This window comes from Megachile rotundata, chromosome 1, assembly GCF_050947335.1.
Source record: "Megachile rotundata isolate GNS110a chromosome 1, iyMegRotu1, whole genome shotgun sequence".
Taxonomy (NCBI): domain Eukaryota; kingdom Metazoa; phylum Arthropoda; class Insecta; order Hymenoptera; family Megachilidae; genus Megachile; species Megachile rotundata.
Window position 1 is genome coordinate 22,621,190 of NC_134983.1, and position 25,217 is coordinate 22,646,406.

Consider the following 25,217-nt stretch of genomic DNA (forward strand, 5'->3'; position numbering starts at 1 on the left):
GGACCCAATTCTCAAAATTTCAAATTTCCCAAGAACCAAATTCTCAAAATTCCAAATTTCTCAAAATCCCAAATTTCCCAAGGACCCAACTCTCAAAATCCCAAATTTCTCAAGCCCCAAATTTCCCAAGGACCAAATTCTCAGAGTCCCAAATTTCCCAAGGACCCAATTCTCAAAATTCCAAATTTCTCAAGAACCAAATCCTCAAAATCCCAAATTTCCCAAGGACCCAACTCTCAAAATCCCAAATTTCTCAAGCCCCAAATTTCCCAAGGACCCAACTCTCAAAATCCCAAATTTCTCAAGTCCCAAATTTCCCAAGGACCCAACTCTCAAAATCCCGAATTTCTAACGCATGTATTATATTTTAACCAAATTCGAAAAATCAAGAACCTATTGAATTCAGCTAAATTGAGAAGAGTTAAGAATCTGTAATAATGTACCTGTATATGTATCTGTAATAATTATGCAAATATTAATTTTGAATAAAAACTAACTTTAAAATAATGTCTTTCAGTTGAACAAACAAGAATCTCCTGTCAGGACATTACTCGACAAGAGCCCTCAATGACATGTCTTTTTTTCTATGAATCATTTATCAGACTCATTCATCATTAATCGAAATTGAAGTCATATTAAATGGTTGTCATAGTAAGAAATTTCCGGAATAATAAATGATGAAAATGCTCTCGCTCAAATCACTTGGAAGTCCCATAAGTTATTCAATGTTTTCGTAATTTCAATGAAGGAATAGGAACTAAGGTGGTTGTTTACCGAACTGGACAAAGTCAGCCAGGTTATTACCGTCAGAATATTTATAAGGTCGTTCTCCGTTGTTATTCCGGATCAGTATACATTTTCTCGTAAACGCTGCTTTTCTTGAACAGTGACTCGCGAGTTTATCTACCCTTCAATCTAAATAGAAATTTCCTCAAAGTATCCTCGAAGAAAATTAAAGTGAGTGACATTTCGGTGGAGTGTCGTTTGTTTGGTGATACTACGAGGTTCATTTTGTCTTTCTACTAGCTAACATCTAATTAATTGATATAAATGTACGAGAGGGATGAATAAGATATTCAATGTTTGTTTAACTCATTAACTCACAAATGTTTATTTTTTATTTTTCTGGTGTAGGTTTAAAAACGAAATTAAATAATAAAATTTATTCTACTACATATTAAAATAAAATTATTTCTCAACGTTCTAAGGAAAAAATGTAAAAAAGAAACGAATGTATAATTTTACTCTATTGTACATATATAAAAATAAAATTATTTCTTAACGTTCTAAAGAAAAAATATAAAAAAGAAATTAATGTATTATTTTCTAATTATGTTTTCAACTAAAAGTCTTACTACTCTTACATACTTACAGACTTATTTTACGTATACATTAAATACTTGTACCAATCAGGCAACATTGAAAAAAGAAACCAATATGTAAATGTTTACAGAATTTATTTAACACAACCCTCCTGCAAGTGATAAAAAGAAATATACACATACTTAAATCCCCATTTGGAGATCGCTGTAGCAAATGGGTTAATCAAAAGCGAATTTGTCTTCCGAAACTTCTTCCAAGTATTCCCGCAGTTTTGAAAGGGTTTTCTTGTAAAACGTTTCTCGATACATCGCACTTCGATTCTCGTGAAAGGACGACCGCGTTTGACGCTGCATTGTGTGTATTGTTTAAATTTTGCACTCTGACTGACTGTTCTTCGAATATTGTTCCATTGAATGCAACAATATTGAATACGGCTCTGATTGAAACACTTTTGTGCGTATAAAGGTCTTAACTTCGAGGCGAAAATATTATTTTACTTTTATTTTAATTCTATTTTTATTTTGTGATATTAGAAAATGTTTATGGATGTAGTTTTGTAGCATTTGAAAATATTTATGGATGTAATTTTATGCTCTTTTTGGAGACAAATTTTGAGGATTAAAAAATTAAATGATTTATTAAGTTAAAAACATGTGTACTTCTACTTAACCTCTTCTTAACCTCTTCATAATTTTGAGGTTAGAAATAATTTAATTCTTTGATACAATTATATTTTTGTCCATCATTTATATGTTTCATTTTATATTTATATTTTCGTCCATCATTTATATGTTTTATTTTATATTTATATTTTTGTCCATCAATTATATGTTTTATTTTATATTTATATTTTTGTCTATCATTTATATGTTTTATTTTATATTTATATTTTTGTCCATCATTTATATGTTTTATTTTATATTTACATTTTTGTCCATCATTTATATGTTTTATTTTAATATTTACATTTTTGTCCATCAATTATATGTTTTATTTTATATTTATATTTTTGTCCATCATTTATATGTTTTATTTTATATTTACATTTTTATCCATCAATTATTTGTTTTATTTTATAATTATATTTTTGTTCATCATTTATATGTTTTATTTTATATTTACATTTTTGTCCATCAATTATATGTTTTATTTTATATTTACATTTTTGTCCATCATTTATATGTTTTATTTTATATTTACATTTTTGTCCATCATTTATATGTTTTATTTTATATTTACATTTTACTCCATCATTTATATGTTTTATTTTATATTTACATTTTTGTCCATCATTTATATGTTTTATTTTATATTTACATTTTTGTCCATCAATTATTTGTTTTATTTTATAATTATATTTTTGTTCATCATTTATATGTTTTATTTTATATTTACATTTTTGTCCATCATTTATATGTTTTATTTTATATTTACATTTTTGTCTATCATTTATATGTTTTATTTTATATTTACATTTTTGTCCATCATTTATATGTTTTATTTTATATTTACATTTGTGTCCATCAATTATATGTTTTATTTTATATTTATATTTTTGTCCATCATTTATATGTTTTATTTTATATTTACATTTTTATCCATCAATTATATGTTTTATTTTATATTTATATTTTTGTCCATCATTTATATATTTTATTTTATATTTACATTTGTGTTCATCATTTAAGTATCCCTTAAAAGTAAAATAATCTCAAAAAGCACGTAAAAGAATCTTAAAAAAATGAAAAGATTGTTCTCCGAATGATCCCATAACCTCTCCTTATATTTCACAAGGCTGAATATCCCACAAAAGTTTCCGGACAGTTACTTTTCCTTGAAGTAACTTCACAGAGAGAAAGTTCAGGTCATTTGTGGATGTAACTCCACCGGTGATTTTTCTCTCCAGTAAAAATAATAAAAAATTTTCACTATAGTGCCGCGTTAGTTCCAGGCTAGGTGTTAAAGCGGTAAAAAATCGTCTGCGAGGATTAGTCTAATTAAAATTACAAATCCGAGCCATTCGCATGTGAAAGGCGGTGAAATTTAAGCGGGGACTTTGTAGGAACCGGATTTTTCTTTTGTTCGTTAAATTCATCTCTGAAGTTATGCGCGCTGGTATAAAATTCTATCATTTTTATACTTTTGAAAATGTTCCTACAAAATTGTAATGTAATAGACTTTCTTCTTAACTTAAAATGAAATTAAGTCTTTTATTTCTACGTTAATCTTTTGCAAAATTATGTTTTGTTAATCATTAAAATTATTTACCTTCACATTTATTTTTTCAAGTCCCCTAATTTTTATATGTCAGTAAATTTGTTGGAATTAAAATTGTTTGAAACGTGTGACTAAATATTGCATTTATTTTTTCAAGTCACCTAATTTTTATACATCACTAAAATTGTTTAAATTGTTTGGTTGTAAAAGTGTTCAAAATGTCAGACTTAATATCATATTTATTTTTTAAAGTCACCTAATTTTTATACATCACTAAAATTGTTTAAATTAAAATTGTTTGAATTGTTTGTCTGCAAAAGTGTTTAAAATGTCTGACTTAATATCACATTTATTTTTTCAAGTCCCCTAATATTTATACATCACTACAATTGCTTAAATTAAAATTGTTTGAATTAAAATTGCTTATCTGTAAATTTCTTCAAAACGTCTGACTAAATATCGCCATTTCCACTGCGCCAGTAAAAAGATACAATAAAAATGAAAAATGGAAGAAGTTAACGAAAAAGATAAACGTGATATATCTGCTAAATATAACGAGGGTTTGTTTCCAAAGTTCGTTTTACCGCAACCAGACAATAAGTTCGGTCGCTATTGAAAAAACTTCTTAAAATCTTTACGAGGCAGAGCGAGAGCCAAAAGAGATCACCAGAACTTCTTACAGCCTTCTCGATCATTAGAAGCGCGATTTTTAAAGAGCAATTCTGCGAGCTCTTCGCTGAACAAAAAGTGCCTCCTTCAATTTACCGTTTACGATCCACGAAAAAATGGCCGAACTTACGGATGGAGGAAAGGATGAAAGCTTCCATGAATTGTTCTTTTTGTGGGAATTTATTGTTTCTTGGAATTTGGAAATTATGTACAGTCGGGTAAGAAAGTATAAGGGAGTAGATGAATTGGTAAGGGGATCAAGGAATAATTAATTAAGTTGTGGAGGTGGAAGAATAAGAGGCTCTTGGAATTAATAATTTACTGGGAAATTGTGGTAGGAAATTGAGGGCAATTACTCTTTTATTGAGGGAGGTTTTTATTAATATTTTTTTTATTGTAGAAGTTTGAAAGGAATTTTGCAAATTAGGGATTTGGGAAGTTGGGAATTTGGGATTTTGGGACTTAGAGAAGTTGGGAGTTTGGGAATTTGGGACTTAGAGAAGTTGGGACTTGGAGAAGTTGGGACTTGGGAAATTTGGGGCTTGAGAAATTTGGGATTTTGAGAGTTGGGTCCTTGGGAAATTTGGGACTTGAGAAATTTGGGATTTTGAGAGTTGGGTCCTTAGGAAATTTGGGATTTTGAGGATTTGGTTCTTGAGAAATTTGGGATTTTGAGGATTTGGTTCTTGAGAAATTTGGAATTTTGAGAATTTGGTCCTTGGGAAATTTGGAACTTTGAGAATTGGGTCCTTGGGAAATTTGGGACTTCGAGAATTTGGTCCTTGGGAAATTTGGAACTGAGAAATTTGGAACTTGGAGGAGTTGGGACTTCGAGAATTTGGTCCTTGGGAAATTTGGGACTTCGAGAATTTGGTCCTTGGGAAATTTGGAACTCCGAGAATTTGGTCCTTGGAAAATTTGGGACTTCGAGAATTTGGTCCTTGGAAAATTTGGAACTTTGAGAATTTGGTCTATGCGAAATTTGGGACTGAGAAATTTGGAACTTGGAGGAGTTGGGACTTCGAGAATTTGGTCCTTGGGAAATTTGGGACTTGAAAAATTTGGGACATTAAGAATTTGGTCCTTGGAAAATTTGTGCTCCTATAATTTAGGGACCTGGAAATTTTAAATTCTCAATTTGCTCTTTCAAAAATTCATGGTTGTAAAATTTATTTATCTACAATTTGATCTTTCGAAATTTAAGGACCTGAAAATGTGGAATATTGAAAACTTCCTTTAAACTGAATTTCCTTTGAAAGCTTATATTGGAAATTTAAAATCCTACCCCGACTTTGAACGACGTTTTTCATGGAATTAAAGCATTTGTGTACAACTTAAAAAAAGCAAGCGATCATAAAAATTCGACATAGAAAATTGTCCTAATTCTATTCAAACAGTAAAATAGAATATTTGACAAACGTTCAAAGATATTTCCATTCAGAAATGCCCACAGCAACCAGTACAATTTATTCAAAACTTCCTCAGGTAATTTCTTCTGATGACTCTAACAAGTATCCAGCATATTTACAGCCATTCGTTAGTAAGATTACACGAAGTCTAATAAATCAGGTCGTTTTCCCGTAAAATGAAAGACGGATCCTTCAGGGAATTCACGTGTCAATGGTTGAAACGTTCAGTGTCTTACCACACGCTGCCATTTTCCCCCGGTGTCAGTGGAACGTTAAGTAACATCTAACAAGGTGCTTGGAAACCTTTCTCAACCGGCTGTTCTAGAACGTAGAAGTAACGTGCAGCCATAGCGTTAGAATATGATAATTGCTTCGTTATCGTCCGCGGAATTTTCTTCGAAGAAATAAGACGTAAAGCGAAGCACCTTTCAATCTTCGGTTTAGCAAAAAAGGCCACGCAGCTGAGTTGGTCTTTTCTTTTAAATCCGAAGAATGAAACTGGAGCTATTTAAAGGGGATCCTTTGGCTGGAAATGACAAAGGAGAATCTCGTCGAAATTGACTGGGAGTGGAATTTGAAATCAACGAATACTGTCTCGAGTCGCGAACTAACCTCACAAAGGCATTGTACTCTGCAGAGTGAATCGAGTTGAAATTTTTGGGAAGATTTGGAAGATATAATTGGTGCGCTTTGATTTTTGGGACAAATTTCTCAAGGACTAAATTTTCGAAATCCCAGATTTCTCAAGGACCAAAGTTTCAGAGTCCCAAATTTCCCAAGGACCAAATTCGCAAAATTCCAAATTTCTTAAGTCCCAAATTTCCCAAGGACCAAATTCTCAAAGTTCCAACTTCTCTAAGTCCCAAATTTCCCAAGGATCAAATTCTCAAAGTCCCAAATTTCCCAAGGACTCAATTCTCAAAATTCCAAATTTCTCAAGAACCAAATTCTCAAAATCCCAAATTTCCCAAGGACCCAACTCTCAAAATTCCAAATTTCTCAAGTCCCAAATTCCCCAAGGACCAAATTCTCAAAGTTCCATCTCCTCCAAGTTCCAAATTTCCAAAGTTCCAACTTCTCTAAGTCCCAAATTTCCCAAGGACCAAATTCTCAAAGTCCCATCTCCTCCAAGTTCCAACATTTCCAAGTCCCAAATTTCTCAAGGACCAAATTCTCAAAGTCCCAACTTCTCCATGTCTCAAATTTTCAAAGTCCCAACTCCTCCAAGTCCCAAATTTCCCAAGGACCAAGTTCTCAAAGTCCCAAATGATCTTCGAGATGTTCGAGGATTGAATGACTAACTTATAGAATTTTTTAATTTCAGAATTTATTTGTATTTATCAACTGTGTGTATATATTTTAGCTGTGCAGATTTCTTTATTTGATGACTTCTGATTTTCTACATTTCCAACTCTTTAGGTATCCACCCACTAAATACCTAACTTTATTATATTAAAACTTAAAATCTAACCTAACTTTCTCAACCTAAAAATTAACTGAAAAGCAAACAGTTCCTCTGCACTTAACAGTGCAAAAAATGTTCACCGATAAATAAACTCTGCCTCCAACAAAATAATAAAAATCAGAATTCGATGCATCGAAAATTTTACTAATCACTAAAATACATCAGAGAAGTAGTCTCGAATATAACATCAGAAGGTGATGAATGTTAATCAAATTTCCCTTTCGTACAAAGGGAATTTTATGCTGTAACTCGATGAATTTTCAGACATGACGTGAAATGTCGCGCACAAAGGACTTTTTGATAAGGTAATTTTTTACACCTTAAAACGCGAGCATACTTTATACCGTTGTGTGGCTATTCTTTGATGACAAAGTTCTATCTTCTCATGTAATAATTTGTTAAACAAAATTCCTTTTATCGGGAGAGAAGCGCATGAATCTTAGGATAATGGTAGTCGAGGGCCACTTTGCGAAACGAAATGTTCGCTGAATATTTCATGCTTTATCCTTTTGCGGTTTAAATGGATTCTTAAGGGAACAAGTTCAATTAACTCCGTTTGAAATATTCTGCACAGCTTCAAACTTATATCGAACGAGCTTGGAATCTGAGTGATTAAAATGTTTCGTTTAAAGGAGACTTTTAGGGAGGTTTTGTAATATTTTATTATACGGTACTGTTATTTTATTATACGGCACTGTTATTTTATTATACAGTACAGTTATTTTATTATACAGTTCAGTTATTTTATCGTACGATACAGTTATTTTATTATAGTGGAGACACTGTTACAGTTATAGTTTCTTTCATAGTTAATGGTTGATGCCTTCTTCCTTAATAATTATCAGACTCCTCAAGGTTATGCGTGAAGAAACAAGATTAATGGCTAGATAACTTGAGGTGTGAATGACAAGTGGCTTCAGAATGAAAAATGGTCGATTTTCAAAGTGAATGTATAATTGACGAGGGAAGAATTAATCTAGAAACCTAAGAGGATAATACTGAGACATCTGTTATACGATTTATCAAACTTTCAGTAATTAGTCTTGTTAGAGTTCTTTATACCAATTTGGGTAATTGTTAATGTAATATTGCATGGATAAGACAAATATTACTTGGAAAATACAAATATTTTAACTTCTGGTAATAGAGTTCCTCATTTTACATCGTCAGTACATGAGAGCTGATGGCATAAGTAGAATGTGTCTTTGTTACGCCGCCATTTTGCGCGCGCAATTCAAACCACGATATCCAAATGCCTATAATATTGATTACGCTAAAGAAGACTAATTGAATTTAAAGTACAATAGTGAATAGTACAACCGCCATTTTACATCGTCAGTTCACGAAAGCGTAAATGGTTAATTAGAACGTGTCACTGCTTCTCCGCCATTTTGCGCGCGCAATTCAAGCCGCAATATTCAAATACATATAATATTGATTACGCTAAACAAGCCTAACTAAATTTAACTTACAATAGTGAATAGTACAACCGCCATTTTACATCGTCAGTACACGAAAGCGTAAATGGTTAATTAGAACGTGTCTCTGCTTCTCCGTCATTTTGCGCGCGCAATTCAAACCTCGATATCAAAATACATGCATATAATCTTGATTACGCTAAACAAGCCTAACTAAATTTAACTTACAATAGTGAATAGTTATCCTACTTACCTTGCCATTCGTTAAACATCACCGACAAAGTATAACTCGGCATAAAAGACACATCGGAAAATGATTGCCGTAACAATATGACGTTCCTTGCTAAACGATTCGGAGCGTAGGTAGACGTAACTGAAAGTCTGTGAGATTGAAACATGGAAGTCTATCGAGATGGTGGTAGTAACGAAGTAATTCGAGTCCTTGCTACAGAAAATCACCGAAGGGAGCAGAGGACGACAGTTTCCTCCTACGTACATAAGTACGGGTCAACGACTGACTTTTCATCTCAATTTCTGTCGACGAGGGCGTGCTAGGGCCATCCTCGTTTCATCAGATTTTTCGAGGCGATTCTTCGTGTTCTTTTACCATTTTCGAGACAGGATGTTAATAGAACCTTGTCTTCGAATTTATAATATCTCTGCTGTTCAATTTTGATTGGTTTTTTGATACGATTTAAGCAAATATTTGGTGCTCGATATTTTTATGAAACTGTGTGTTTATCTTAGCTTCAAAATTTCAGTGCGATATCGACTTTCGAAATTTGGGACATAGTGACATCACGAACATTCATTATAAAAATAGAGAGGCTTGTTTGTTCAAGACGGACCGTGAATGCTTTCATCTTTCATTCGTATCGTGAAATTGAAATCTGAAAATATTAAATGTTTTTCACTTGTACTATTTTCTATAATATTGTGCATTCAATGCCTATGTTAATTTAATCTATTTTATTAACTTATCTTTCTTCAATGGCATAAAATATTCATTGAATACATTGCTAAAAAGAACCTCGTTTCTTTGAAGTCGTCTTTGAAGTCGTCTTTGAAGTCTTCTTCTTAATAAGAAGAAATATTTCCTGAAGCTTCAAATGATCGAATATTGTGTTTCAATAAGATCAAATCATTTTTCTCCTTCGTTACTTGAAGACCACGGAATTTTTAAGGAAAAGAAAATATACATACAATATTCCAATAGGAAATTCGAAGGAGGTTTGCCATCTCACGGCAACCCTCGACCTCGTAACATAAATTGTCTGCACAGTAAGAGGATCCTCGACAAATGTACGAAAGTCGAAGGATATTTCGTGCTGAATAGTGTCGCAGCTACGAGAGAAGTAAAATCTCTACTCTTATGCCGAGATCGTAATAAAATCTTGAGTCGTCCACGGAATACCTGCAGAAAACAGAAATAAAACTGGAACCGTGTGGTGACAGTTACTTTGCTCTGGGTTAATCCTGTAAAGCAAGACGTCTGTGTGAACGAAATAACAATGGGATTGTAGTTAACATACCTCTAGACGTACAGAGAGGTTTTTATGTTAAATTTATTCACTGCGATGTAGAGTTTAATGAAATGGTACGATTTGTAAGTTTACAAACTGTTTGATTTTTGTAAGTTACAAATTTTCTATTTTTTAAATATTCTATTTTTCAAGTTTTCAATTTTTTAGTTTTTCCAATTTTCAGTTTTTCAGTTTTTAAGTTTCTCAGTTTTTCTATTTTTCAATTTTTTCAACTTCCACTTTTTCAATTTTCCAATTTTCCAAATTTCCAGTTTTCCAATTTTCCAATTTCCCAATTTTTCCAATTTTCAGTTTCTCACATTTTCAATTTTTCAATTTTCCACTGTTCCAATGTTCAATTTTCCAATTTTTGAGTTTTTCCAATTTTCAGTTTTTCAGTTTTTAAGTTTCTCAGTTTTTCTATTTTTTAATTTTTTCAACATCCACTTTTTCAATTTTCCAATTTTCCAATTTTCCAATGTCCCAATTTCTCCAATTATCAGTTTCTCAAATTTTCAATTTTTCAATTTTCCACTGTTCCAATGTTCAATTTTCCAATTTTCCAGTTTTCCCATTTTTCAATTTTTCCAATTTTCAGTTTCTCAAATTTTCAATTATTCTAATTTTCAATTTTTTAATTTTCCACTGTTCCAATGTTTAATTTTTCAGTTTCTCAATTTTCTATTTTTCTAAAATTCAACCTTCAAATTTTCCATTTTTCAAATGTTTCAACCTTCCAATTTTCTATTCTTTCAAGAATCCAACTTTCAGCTTTCCCAATATTCCAATTCTCAAATTTTCATATTTTCATAGCTTCTTTTTCATTTTCATGCCTTTCTCGAGTTGAAACAGAGTTCTTTCCTTTACAAAAATTTAATGTAATCACATATTCCGATCAATATCACTCTTGCTTCTTTATTCTCAATTATTTATAACATAAAAAGCTTCGCTCTGCTTACCACAATATTTTACTACGATATTCAAAAATGTAAGCTACAGATTCACACGTTAAAAGGAAAAGAAAATTTGAACATATAAACTGAATAAATAATATCTTCTGACAACAACATATCCAATTAAATATAATACAAATACTGTTTCCATGTCACAAGAAATGAAACTTCTAATAATATAAAACGTTTCTCGTATCATTTAAATATCTGCACACACATGCGTGTATAATTTGATTGTTTAATATAAAACCATGAACGACTCGATATATGAATATCGTAGTTTAATAGCGTTTCACGATATTTTCAGCGTCGTTTCGCGCACCTGCTTTCCATTCCATCGAACGACCGTCGCATAATTTCTTTTTCATTCCGGTGACAGCGGATGCTTAATATTGTAGCTCCGGTATCGAGCACGTTCCTTTTTATATCTCCGATGATTTTTACCGTTTCCTTCGTAATAATCGATACTCCAACGGATGTGATTCAGCGGGTGTTTTAAAAACAAGAAAAACTGCAAACCAGCTTTCGCAAATTTAATTAACAATTCTTCTCGTTTCAGTGTAATTTGATATAAAGTCAGCTGTAAAATCCAAATAGTTTGTTATTAAATCTTTTCTCTTCTTTTAATGTCTGCATTGTATGTGCCATTAAAGTACATTAACGGGTCATTTTCTGTCGATGACGTAATAAAATTTTCTGTTGTTTGGTTGCAGTGTTATATGTGTACAATAAATAAATTTTAATGAACAGATCATGGCCTTTTGGATCGACAAGCAATTTATTTTTTTTTTGTAAAAGTTTCTTGTGAAATTTGTAACTGACAATGTTAATAAATATATGCTGAAGAATAGAAAATTAATTTGTTGTTTTTATAAAAATTTCTTGCAAAATATTTAACTAACAGTGTTCAGAATATACTGAGAATGCAAATATAATTTATTTTTATATTATAAAAATTTCTTGAAAAATATTTAACTACCATTGTTAATAAGTACATATTTCAGAATACAAATTTAATTTGTTCTTTCATTACAAAAATTTCTTGCAAAATATTTAACTAACAGTGTCCATAATATACTAAGAATGCAAACTATAATTTATTCCCTTATTGAAAATTATTTGTATATTTATATTTGAAAAATATTTAACTACCATTGTTAACAAGTACATATTTCAGAATACAAATTTAATTTGTTCTTTCATTACAAAAATTTCTTGCAAAATATTTAACTAACAGTGTCCATAACATACTAAAAATACAAATATAATTTATTCTTTCATTACAAAATATTTCCTGCAAACTAACTAACAGTGCAAGGTTAAAACAAACAGAAACTTGCAAACCTCTTCAAAAAAACATTTAACAACCTACAAAAATAAAATATAAAATACTTGAGAATGTTCTCATTACCAGAATAAATTAATTAAATGAGCCTCACTGAAAGAAATGACTCAAAGAACGTGTTAACTGTAAAAATTACGATATACGCAATATCGTATACGAATTTTTGAGGTTATAGATCGCGTCTGTTCGCGGTGGATTAAGGATATTAATGTCACCCTTAAACTACAGTCGGGCTTTCTTTCACTGCCGGGTAAGTGTCCCCTATCACGTACAGCTGCGAAACAGGATACTAAATCAGCGGCTATTTTTTTACGAGCCGCGAAATTACACGATAATACGAATAACTGTGTCGTAAAGCATTCGTATCCACTCCACAATGCTGGATAATGGAAGAGTCTCGTTTAAAGTAAACATCATTGTAACCCTCTTCTTATAAATCATACTGAGGCTATTCAGAGTACTTCTTTTCTAATTTTATCGGGTTATTTTGTTATATTTCATGTTGAAATTTTGTGTACCATATATAAAAGTTATGTGGTGTGTCAATATGGTGTCAATATATAAAAGTTGTGTGGTGTATCAATTTGTTTAAATTTTTCGATATTTCATAACAAATTGAGGAAATTAAAAAAAATATTTTAAAATGGCTCAATTCTTCATGAATAAAACGAAAAAGAATTTAGATAAATCGGTTGAGCAGTTTCTGAGAAAAAAATTCATAAGTGAAGCCTATTTTTGTAGGGCAAAAATTGCAAACTTTGGAAGCTTGTTATTTTTTAACAAATTCGAAATCGGCAAAATGATGACTTAAACCACCCCTAGTTTGACATGGACTATAACATATTTTGATTAAAAATAAATTGCAAATGGTGATGTTCAAAATTGATAGATTTGACGTGTATGACCCATATACAAAACCACTCGAGGGTGTTCGAAAAAAGTGAACACCGTGCGAATTAATTTAAATCTTTTAATTTTTTAATTTGAAGCTTATGCGCCAGCTGACAATTGATCTCGACGTTGATTAAATTTGATTGATACATATATAGAAAATTGAAATGTCAATAATATTCAATCACAACACGAGGTAAATATTCTACAGAAAATAACTCGGCAGCTTTGAAGTATAGTAATATTCATTTCGAAACTCACCCTTATTTTACTGCACACAGCGGAATGAAAGTTCATATAACCAGCGACAATATTTTGATATTGGAAGCATGAAAAGAAAAAATTCCCTGGTTGAAACGCAAAATTGCGTAACATGGAACAAGACGTTAACTATTTTCGAGCGCTGTTAAAGCGCATTCAGGTGAGATTGGAGGGACTTGGAGAAGTTGGAACTTTGAGAATTTGGTCCTTGAGAAATTTGGGACTTGGAAAAGTTGGAACTTGGAGGAGTTGGGACTTTGAGAAATTGGTCCTTGGGAAATTTGGGACTTGGAAAAGTTGGAACTTTGGAAATTTGGAACTTGGAGGAGTTGGGACTTTGAGAATTTGGAACTTTGGAAATTTGGAACTTGGAGGAGTTGGAACTTTGAGAATTTGGTCCTTGGGAAATTTGGGACTTAGAGAAGTTAGAACTTTGAGAATTTGGAACTTGGAGGAGTTGGGACTTTGAGAATTTGGAACTTTGGAAATTTGGAACTTGGAGGAGTTGGAACTTTGAGAATTTGGTCCTTGGGAAATTTGGGACTTAGAGAAGTTAGAACTTTGAGAATTTGGAACTTGGAGGAGTTGGGACTTAGAGAAGTTGGAACTTTGGAAATTTGGTACTTGGAGGAGTTGGAACTTTGAGAATTTGGTCCTTGGGAAATTTGGGACTTTGCGAATTTGGAACTTTGAGAATTTGGTCCTTGGGAAATTTAGGACTTAGAAAAGTTGGAATTTTGGAAATTTGGAACTTGGAGGAGTTGGGACTTTGAGAATTTGGTCCTTGGAGAATTTGGGACTTTGCGAATTTGGTCCTTGAGAAATTTGAGACTAGAAGAATTTGGGACTTTGAGAATTTAGTCCTTGAGAAATTTGGGACTTTGAAAACTTGAGTCGTCGAGAATTTGGTCCTTGAAAAAGCATGAAAAGGAAAAATTCCCTGACAGAAACGCAAAATTGCGTAACATGCAACAAGATGTCTAATTATTTTCGAACGCCGTTAAATCGCATTCAGGTCAGATTTAACGAAGGGCCAGGTCTCATTATAAATTACATATTAACGAGATAAGCCAACACGCCAGCCAATTAAATATTCTGAAACTTTTGAGCGGCAATGTACGCGAATCAAGAGATTCGATCGACTGTCCTATCGTTCTTTGTCATGAAAGAAGCCATACGTCTGCCGTAGCGAGTGAAGGGAAATAAAGGAAGGCGAAAGTGGTAGTTACACGGGCCTCGGTTTTCGTCGATTCGGCGATATTTTCCTTCCAATGGAACGAACGTAATTTGCCGTTCCAGAGAAAATGCGGCACGAAGTCTTCCAACTGTGTTTTCGTCCAGAACATAATTAAACATACAATGCATATTGTACTCTTCGGTGAAATACATGGGGTGTTGTAATGAATATTTCTGTAAAACATGTTGCTATTTGGACCTTTAGAATTTTGGTATATTTTGAGGAGATTAAATCAAGTTCACCCTTAACTTCTCAACCCTTGCTGTACTTTGACGAGTCTGTTAGAAGCACTTAGTGATGCACTTAGAACGTAATTGTTACCTCACTCAAATTTTTAATACACTTCAATTTAGGTCGGACTATAATTTGCATAATTAAGGATCGCTGAATATAAAATACTCGCATTTTAATTTTCTTTGTTGGTTTTAACATTATAGCTAAAAACAGTAGTTTTGGCTGACGCGTCTGATAAATAAATTATACAGCAAGGGGTTAATGACGTGACACACTCGTGACGCACACTAAAGTTCGAATATGATCAATTGCACTCGTATTTTCACTGCAATTGAATTTTATGGTCAATTTCTATCATAATTTACATAATCAAGGATCACTGAATAATACCAAACATTTTGACTTCCCTCAGTTGCCTTAATCTTGTGGGAATAATTAGCTGTGAATAACTGTTCAGACAATTGTAGCTTAAGGGGTTGAAACTCATTTAGAAGTCACTGTCACAAATGAAGCTCGCTGTTCAAAAATTTAATCTTCATCTACCTTTAAATTTTAACCTCTAGGTCAAGGTCTATCTTCTCAGTGACATTGTATTTAATGCAAAAAAAATTGAACTTTCTCCATAATTGTTCTCCACCAATATCATATTTCAAAGTTATCAAAGAGCAATTTTTAAAAAATACAGTCCCCGTCGATATTTCAGTGTTTTCAATATTTATTGACAGCGTATCGACAGGTAGTGCTCCACCTGTCGCAACATTTTAGTCTATAAATAACATTGCCCGAGGTCTTTATTAACAAACGAAGTTGCATCGAAACGGAGAAACATTGATAGGAAAAAGGGAAACTTCTATTTAAATCAGGTAGAGTACATATTTAAACGAAAATGAAACAGCAGACAAAGTGAACTCTAAATATCTCGAGATTTCTAGAGGAAGGAAGAAACTAGAAGATTTTAATAGGAGAAGGAAACTAGAAGATATTAATTGAAAGAGGAAACTAGAAGATTTTAATTGAAAGAGGAAACTAGAAGATATTAATTGAAGGAGGAAACTAGAAGATTTTAATTGAAGGAGCAAACTAGAATATTTTAATTGAAGAAGTCCGAATAATTCTCTATGGAAAGTTGCATCGAAGACATTAAATCGTTACATCGAAGATATTAAAGCTGTCAGATAAGCCCCCTCCTGTGAAAGGCGTGGACGTTGCACCGGTGACTTTTCTTAACCGATTGGCTCACGCAATGCAACACCGCCATTCTGAACAAGAAACTTTCCTATTATCCAGCCGAACGCTATCGACAGCATTGGCCACGTTTGGACAGTTTCCGATTAATATCGGTAGAAGTGCATATGAACTCTCCAATTTCAGGACATATTGCCTCATTAAATATTTGACACAACTTCTCCATGTTTGTCTGAAATATCCTCTATGATGTTAAATCAAGGTGAACGTTTGCTGTGAATAATATAAGAGTAACAATTTAATATAGGAGTAAAATTGTCTTTAATAATTGTTTTTAACAATTGTGCTCCGAATATGTTATTCTTGAACTAACCTAAAAGTTCAAAATGGTTATAAAATAAACTTACAACAGTCATATATGTATCTCTACAGCTGCACAAACATTGCATCCTCGGAGAACTTCATCCAAAATTATCTTCTGCTGCTTTAAAAATATTAAACGTGTTACCTCGTTGCAAATCAAAATTGACGGATCAGTATATTAATTAGAATGGAATAGAAAATCACATATTACTTCAAATAATGAATTGAGCTTTTCTCTCGAGAATAATGAGACAAGCTATCAATACGAATAAACTTGTTAGCGAATCACGCAACATTTTAGAGAATTGATCGCATCATTGAATTAAAATGAAAAAAATGTTCGAAAGAAGTTAATTCGAAATTTCGATCACGCACCGCATAGAGAAATTAAATGCAACGGCAAAAAGTTAAATTAGTTCCGCGGATAGTCAACACTCATCTATGTTTCAGACGTACAAACTAGCTACCTAAATATTAGTCATTTATATGCATTACCTGGTCGTGTCGTAAATTGCATTTGGGACGTATAAATTCTATCGCGCAAAAGTGCGTTATCGAATAACGTTGAAATTCCTTTTCCTCCATATTTTAATCGATTGTTTCAATTTTTTATCGTATGCCAGAAACTTGGCTTTAATGTGTGCTGTTCGGAAACCTGAATCTGCTGCTTCGTTGAAATTAACCTAATTAACGCGTTTCGCGGAACATTGGATACATGTGCAATATGTGCGTTTTGGGTAGGTTAGGTAACGAACTATGATCGTTTCAATTACCTACTCAGAATATCGTGTTCGTGTTATGATTGTTTCGATTTTAATTTTCTGCCTGGGGTTTTTTGGGACTTTTACTACGGTCAGATCAATTATTAGGTATTCTAGTAATTGGGGGATCAATTATTTGCTGCTATACGAATTAGTGCTCTTGGCTTTTTATGTAGACAGATTTGTTGACATCATTATAGATTTGTATACATGTGAGAAGTTTCTGCTTTGGACTTTTCGAACCTTTTACTACGGTCAGATCAATTATTAGGTACTCTAGTAATTAGGGGATCAATTATTTGGTGCTATACGAATGCTCTTGGTTTTTGATGTAGGCAGATTTGTTCACATTATTACACATTTGTACATACGTGAGAAGTTTCTGCTTTGGACTTTTCGAACCTTTTACTACGTTCAAATCAGTTATTAGGTACTCTAGTAATTAAGTGACCAGTTTGGTACTCTACTTGTTTTCTAATGTAGAGAGATTTGTTGACATAATTCATAACATATGTGTACATACATGTGAAGATGTTCTTGTACATTTGTGAAAATATTTATAGGTACAATATTTATGAACTAATTATATGTATTCTAATAATTAGGTGATCAGTTACTTGGTACTCTACTTGGTTTTTGATATAAATAAATTTGTTGACATCATTCATTATACATGTGTACATATGTGTGAAGATATTCTTGTACATTTGTGAAAATATTTTTAAGTATAGCATTTATCAATTAATTTTATGTATTCTGATAATTAGGTGACCAGCTACTTGGTACTCTACTTGGTTTTTGATATAAATAAATTTGTTGACATCATTCATTATACATGTGTACATATGTGTGAAGATGGTCTTGTACATTTGTGAAAATATTTATAGGTACAGCATTTATGAACTAATTTTATGTATTCTAATAATTAGGTGACCAATTACTTGATACTCTACTTGGTTTTTGATATAAACAGATTTGTCCACATCGTTCATTATACATATGCACATATGTGTGAAGATGTTCTTGTACATTTATCAAAATATTTATAGGTGTAACATTTATGAACTAATTTTATGTATTCTGATAATTAGGTGACCAATTACTTGATACTCTACTTAGCTTTTCATGTAACCAGATTTGTCCACATCGTTCATTATACATATGCACATATGTGTGAAGATGTTCTTGTACATTTGTGAAAATATTTTTAAGTATAGCATTTATGAATTAATTTTATGTATTCTAATAATTAGGTGACCAATTACTTGGTACTCTACTTAGTTTTTGATATAAACAGATTTGTCCACATCGTTCATTATACATATGCACATACGTGTTACTCTTGTATTAGTGAAAATATTTATAGGTACAGTATTTATGAACATACTAGTATTAATAGAGAGACGAAAGTTTGCTTAGTTGATTGAACGCTATTGTATCGACACGTCCCACAAACGCGTCTCGAATTCCAATTGAAACTGATTTACGATTCATAGCCGAAACAAACTGGATTAGGATCAGCGAAACAACGCGATTCGATTGATTAAATCACTTAATCCGTTTGTAATACCAGGTAATTGATTTGCACATGGTTGCAGGTAAAAATAGTCACCTGGCACCGTTTAAATTCGCTAATTGCCTTCTGTATAGCGATACAATTAACCCAATTACAAAACCATTACTCGAGAAAGAAACTTCCGCTACGGTTCGTGTGGTCAGAAGAATTTGCTCAGTTTTGTTAAGTCCGGCACGAAATGCCCTGGTGGCTGCAGGCACTATAATTCAAACCCTCTTGTTTTAAACCCTATCGTTGTATTTTTTTGTGTTCAAACATCCGGACATGTTAATGTATTCACAGATCTTTCTACATGTTGCATGGTTATTTAAAATCAATTGTTATTAAGTGGTAAATCTTAGAAGAATAATGTACCATCTAGTAAAGCATTTTTACTATCTCAACCATCTCAATCATCCAAACTAAACAATGTTCGCTTTCATCGCATTATAAACTTCTTAAATCAATCAAACACTTTAAAGTAATAAAAAGTCCTCAAAACTTAAGACAAAGTAACTAATGTAATATAGTAAAGCAACTCAGCATCTCAACCATCTCAATCATCCAATCTAAACAATGTTCTCTTTCATCACATTATAAACTCCTTAAATCAATCAAACACTTTAAAGTAATAAAAAGTCCTCAAAACTTAAGACAAAGTAACTAATGTAATATAGTAAAGCAACTCAGCATCTCAACCTTCTCAATCATCCAAATTAAACAATGTTCTCTTTCATCACTTTATAAACTCCTTAAATCAATCAAGTCTCTTAACGTAATAAAAAGTCCTCAAAACTTAAGACAAAATAACTAATGTAATCTAGTAAAGCAACTCAGCATCTCAACCATCTCAATCATCCAAACTAAACAATGTTCTCTTTCATCACATTATAAACTTCTTAAATTAATCAAGTCTCCTAAAGTAATAAAAATTCCTCAGAACTTAAGACAAAATAATTAATGTAATCTAGTAAAACATCTCTACCATCTCAACCATCTCAATCATCCAAATTAAACAATGTCCTCTTTCATCCCACCCTAAACTCTTTATCAATCAAGTCTTCTAAAGTAATAAAAACTCCTCAAAACTTACAACAAAATAACTAATGTAATAAATGGACAGATCCTACTAAAATCGAGTACTGAAGAAATAATACAAGAGTCAGAAGGAATAAATTACTTAAGCAAACGCCTTGTTACACGACCAGTAACAGTATCCATTTAGTGACCCTTGCTATTTCAGTTCCAATTAGGCGGACTACCCGATTTCGACAAAGGATAATCACTGCAGTATCCCACAGTTTAATCGAAGGTATCTCGTACAAGATAACGCAAGTGCGTGTTCGATCGATGCAGGTGGTTCCCTGTAGAATCTGCAACCATAAATTGCTGTCTTAACGATCCACCCACTTTTGCAACGGGACTCCAGTATGGGCGTGTTTCGAAATGAAACTAATAATCTGCTGAATCTGGCCCTCGGAATAGGACACAGATCGAACGACATCGATTTTCCATAAATGACGGATGTCATCGAACCGCGGCGAAATATACCGACACTCCAATTTCCCTGTTTTGTGGCTGACATACTTCGAGATTTATGCTACCTTTCAGAAGTTTTAATAAAAACCGGAAGTTTTTCTTCTCGGAATGGACTCGATTCTTGTTCTGTAGTTCGGTTTCTATGTCGTTATTCCTTTGTGAAGTTTCGCTAAACGGACTTTACATTTTAACGAGGTAACGTTGAACGTTAATTATGAAAAATTAGTTCATTTCAGTATTAAGAAACTTTGAAAGAAATGCTTTGACAGTGAAAAATTATTTTTAATATATTTATATTAAGCTTAATGACATATAATTACTTTGAAATTGAAAAATAAGCAAATGTTAACACATAAATTGTGTACAGGGTATCTCACAACTAGTGTAGGTTCTTGGAGTAGCTGATTCTGAATAAAATTTCCCTTTGCAAAAATGGGGTGTGAAGCTTCGTTTCTGAATTATTAAGGAAAAACGCGGACCAATTAGAGCGCGACGATTGCGCATACACAGACGCAAGAGCGACAGCTTCGGATAACGCGTAGTTATCCAACGCGTGGTAATCCAACGCGTAGTAATGCAACGCGTGGTAATTCGACGCGTAGTAATGCAACGTGTGGTAATCCCACGCGTAGTAATCCAGCGTGGGGATATCAAACGCGTAGTGATCCAGCGCGTGGATATTCAACGCGTAGTAGACCAACGCATAGTAATCCAGCGTGTGGATATCCAACGCATAGTATTCCAGCGCGTGGATATTCAACGCGTAGTAGTCCAACGCGTAGTAGTCCAACACGTAGTAATACAACGTGTGGTAATTCTAAGCGTAGGAATCTAACGCGTGGTAATCTAACGCGTGGCTAACCAACGCGTAGTAATCCAGCGTGTGGATATCCAACGCGTAGTGATCCAACGCGTGGATATTCCACGCGTAGTAGTCCAACGCGTAGTATTCTAGCGCGTGGATATTCAACGCGTAGTAATACAACGCGTGGTAATTCTAAGCGTAGGAATCTAACGCGTGGTAATCTAATGCGTAGTTAACCAACGCGTAGTAATCCAGCGTGTGGATATCCAACGCGTAGTAGTCCAACGCGTGGATATTCAACGCGTAGTAGTCCAACGCGTAGTATTCTAGCGCGTGGATATTCAACGCGTAGTAATACAACGCGTGGTAATTCTAAGCGTAGGAATCTAACGCGTGGTAATCTAATGCGTAGTTAACCAACGCATAGTAATCCAGCGTGTGGATATCCAACGCGTAGTGAGCCAACGCATGCATATTCCACTCGTAGTAGTCCAACGCGTAGTATTCTAGCGCGTGGATATTCAACGCGTAGTAATACAACGCGTGGTAATTCTAAGCGCAGGAATCTGATGCGTGGTAATCTAACGCGTAGTTATCCAACGCGTAACAATCCAGCATGTAGTAATCTAACTTATAGTTACACAGACTACACCATGTATTCACCAGTAAAGCATTCATTTAACCACTTTGATAGTTTCAGTGCTACAGTAATATTAAAATTTGTGTATTCCCATATTCATCTACGAACGTCTCGATAATTTATGAACAAAGCATTGCACTGTACGGTCGTAACCAGTGTCCAGATCGTGTCTTTGTAATTTCGAATCACATTTAAGCAGTGCATCCCGTTCCGAAGCAATTCAACTTGGTTTTTTCTCCAGCGATTTTATCGTCCGAAAGCAACTAATGAAACGTCTCGTCTTTAACGAACCACTCCGTGCACGCATACATAGAATGTATCCTTTGAAGGATCACAAAACTTCGCGGACCAATTGAACTGCCTGCAGTCGTTGAATCCGAATTACCATTTCACCGTGTTTTTTGTTTCGCTTTGCCGATCGGTTGCAGATTATTTGTTTGCTGGCTTTAATAATCCTGTCACGGTGAAACTTTCTCAGGATATATCGTTACGATTTCTAGAGTGACCCACCTGGGAACGGGGAACTTTTACAACGTTGATTGGCGCGGAAACAAGCGTTTCTAGCAGTGCACTGTAATTACTCTAATGTGACGATTCGGAATACTTGAAAACGTTCTTTTCTATCATTGAATTCCTTTTCGTCTTCATTGCTTAAATCCCTCTGGCTAATTAATGAAATCGAATAAAAGTCCACGTTAATATATTAACTGTTGTGAGAGTCGGCAAGGGAGTAATGGGAAAGGACCGATAATTGGAAAATATGGCTGTTTAATCTCCGGTACGAAGCTTTCAATTTGTTATTTTATAAATTATTTGATAAATTTACATTCGACGAGCACCGTGGTAATAAACGCGTTAACGACCATCGATCCATGGATCCTTCGGGTATATTGCGAAACTTTGACGTCGCCTTCGGTGACGTTCCTCTTACTCGTAATTATCCCGCTAATAAATACCATGTTCGACGAATAGGCGTTGATTTACGACGGTAGCCCGTTCGGACAGCCCTGACAGCGTTTTCGACGTTAAAAAATGTCTGCGTTAGCGCACTGCCTTTGTCGCGTGCCCACGCAAACAAACCAATTATCGGCAAGATCGTGTTTCTGATCTGATGAATGACAAACACTGAAAGCTATAATTATACTATTTTACCCTACTGTAGCTTTAAATTTTTCATAATTTCACGTTTAAGGTGCAGTCACTTTTAATGTACGCTGAAGTTGTGGTCGTATGTGGTACATATTGGGGTTAAAGGATTATAGTCACTTTTGAGGTTAAAGGATTATAGTCACTGCTGAGGTTCAGTGACTATAGTTATTTCACATGGTTAAACAGTTATAATCACTGTTGAGGTTAAATGATTATAGTCACTGTTGAGGTTCAGTGATTATAATCATTTCAGGTGATTAAGATATTATCGTCACCTTTGAGGTAAAATGATTACAGTCACTGTTGAGGTTCAATGATTATAGTCATTTCAGATGGTTAAATGATCATAGTTATTGTTGATGTTCAATGATTACGGTCATTGTTGAGATTCAATGATTATAGTCATTTCAGATGGTTAAATGATTATAGTCATTGTTGAGATTCAATGATTATAGTCACTTCAGATTGTTAAATGATTATAATCATTTCAGATTTTTAAATAATTATAGTTATTGTTAAGGTTCAATGATTATAATCATTTCAGATTGTTAAATGATTATAGTTATTGTTGAGGTTCAACGATTATAGTCATTGTCAAGGTTCAATGATTATATTCATTGTTGAAATTCAATGGTTATAGTCATTGTTGAGGTTCAACGATTATAGTCATTGTTGAGATTTAATGATTATGGTCATTGTTGAGGTTCAACGATTATTGTCATTGTTGAGATTCAATGATTCTAGTCATTGTTGAGGTTCAACGATTATAGTCATTGTTGAGATTCAATGATTATAGTCATTGTTGAGGTTCAATGATTATAATCATTGTTGATATTCAATGATAATAGTCACTTTTGAGGTTAGATGATTATAGTCACATCTGAGGTTAACATTTAAGTTTGAGGTTATGCGACTTCAACCCTATACTCACATGGAATTTTCTTTCATTACAGACGGAACAATTCACGGTGTTATGGTTGCTGTTCGCGATGATAGTCGTGGGCAACATAGCGGTGTTAATTGGCCTCCTCTGGGGCAAACGTCGAAAGACGAGGATGGACTTTTTCATCAAGCAACTGGCGTTCGCGGGTAAGTCGTTTTACCGATACTCGGGAAATTCTGACGAGAAGTCGATTCGATAACTGCAAACTTTCTACTTTCATCGTGATAACGGAACGTAAAACTTGTCGCACATCGAATAGGATACTTTTAACTTCAATTTCCGTCCCCGTTGTTTCTCAAGTACCAGACCATTAAATTTACTACTTCTTCCAAGTACTTTGCAACTACGCGTCTCGCGAACGAGCTGATTCTTATGCTTCTAGAGAATGTGAGAACCGAAGGATATTGATTTTTATGCATTTAAACCTTGAGAACTATATTTCACATTCCTGGGTGCTGTGGATCTAACGATTCTCTTATTCGTAAAAGTTTTAAAAACCGGTGCTCAGAAACACTTGGCTTCTTTGGTGCTGTAGGAACTAGTTTAGTAATGGATTTCCATTTTGTAGTTAATAAAGTGACAGTTCATTGTCCATCTGTGACGACATTTTTGAAGATGAACAAAATATGTACTTAATTAAACAATCACTAGTGACAGTAAATTAACCTAACCTCCAAACCATTTCAGGACATACATTACACCCTAAATCTAACAATTCCAATCTAACATTTCAGAATTGAAAATACTATCAGAATGTAACATTTCAGATTTCTATTCTTATCAATATTTTTATCTCTGCGCAGTATACTTTAGAAACATGGAAATTGAATCGATCAGAAAATGGATTTCGTGTCGCTACGCGCGCCATTTTGTACATTAAATCCTCGCCGTCGAAACGCGATATCAGCTCCACTTCTTTTTATATTTTATATAATCTCCCCGGAGCAGAAACACGGACCGCTTACAAATTGGAATTTTACAGCATGTTCACAAGATTGTTCGCTTTTCATTTACGACAAATCGGATTTCGTCGTTATTCGCTCGTAAAGGATCGCGAATTTCGACAGCTTTCGGCCACCGGTTTCCACCGTTTAATTGCACGTTCCACGTATTCGCATATAAACGACCCATCCGGCTTTAAGCACAGACATTACCGACAATATCGTGTCTCCGATGTCTTTCATTTCACACGGAAACACGTTTCTTGATATTGTTTTAATTTTCCCTTTTTATTCATCTCTTTATAATGATCGCTTATTTCTGCCTTTCGGTATGTTAAACGTCTTCATTTTCGGGCCGATGTCGAACTTTTATTTCTTTCTGGGTACCAGA

The 25,217-nt window shown here is 33.5% G+C and overlaps 1 protein-coding gene across 4 annotated transcripts in view; it reads left to right on the top strand.

Moving 5' to 3' along the window:
• Nucleotides 1-25,217, top strand: part of CCAP-R (Crustacean cardioactive peptide receptor) — a 61,205-nt gene that overhangs the window by 21,492 nt on the left and 14,496 nt on the right. For all 4 annotated transcript variants that reach the window (XM_076529370.1, XM_003700464.3, XM_076529361.1 and 1 more), the window contains exon 3: nucleotides 23,896-24,031. In XM_076529370.1, coding sequence (XP_076385485.1) covers nucleotides 23,896-24,031 — 136 coding nt within the window. The remainder of the gene's footprint in view (nucleotides 1-23,895; nucleotides 24,032-25,217) is intronic.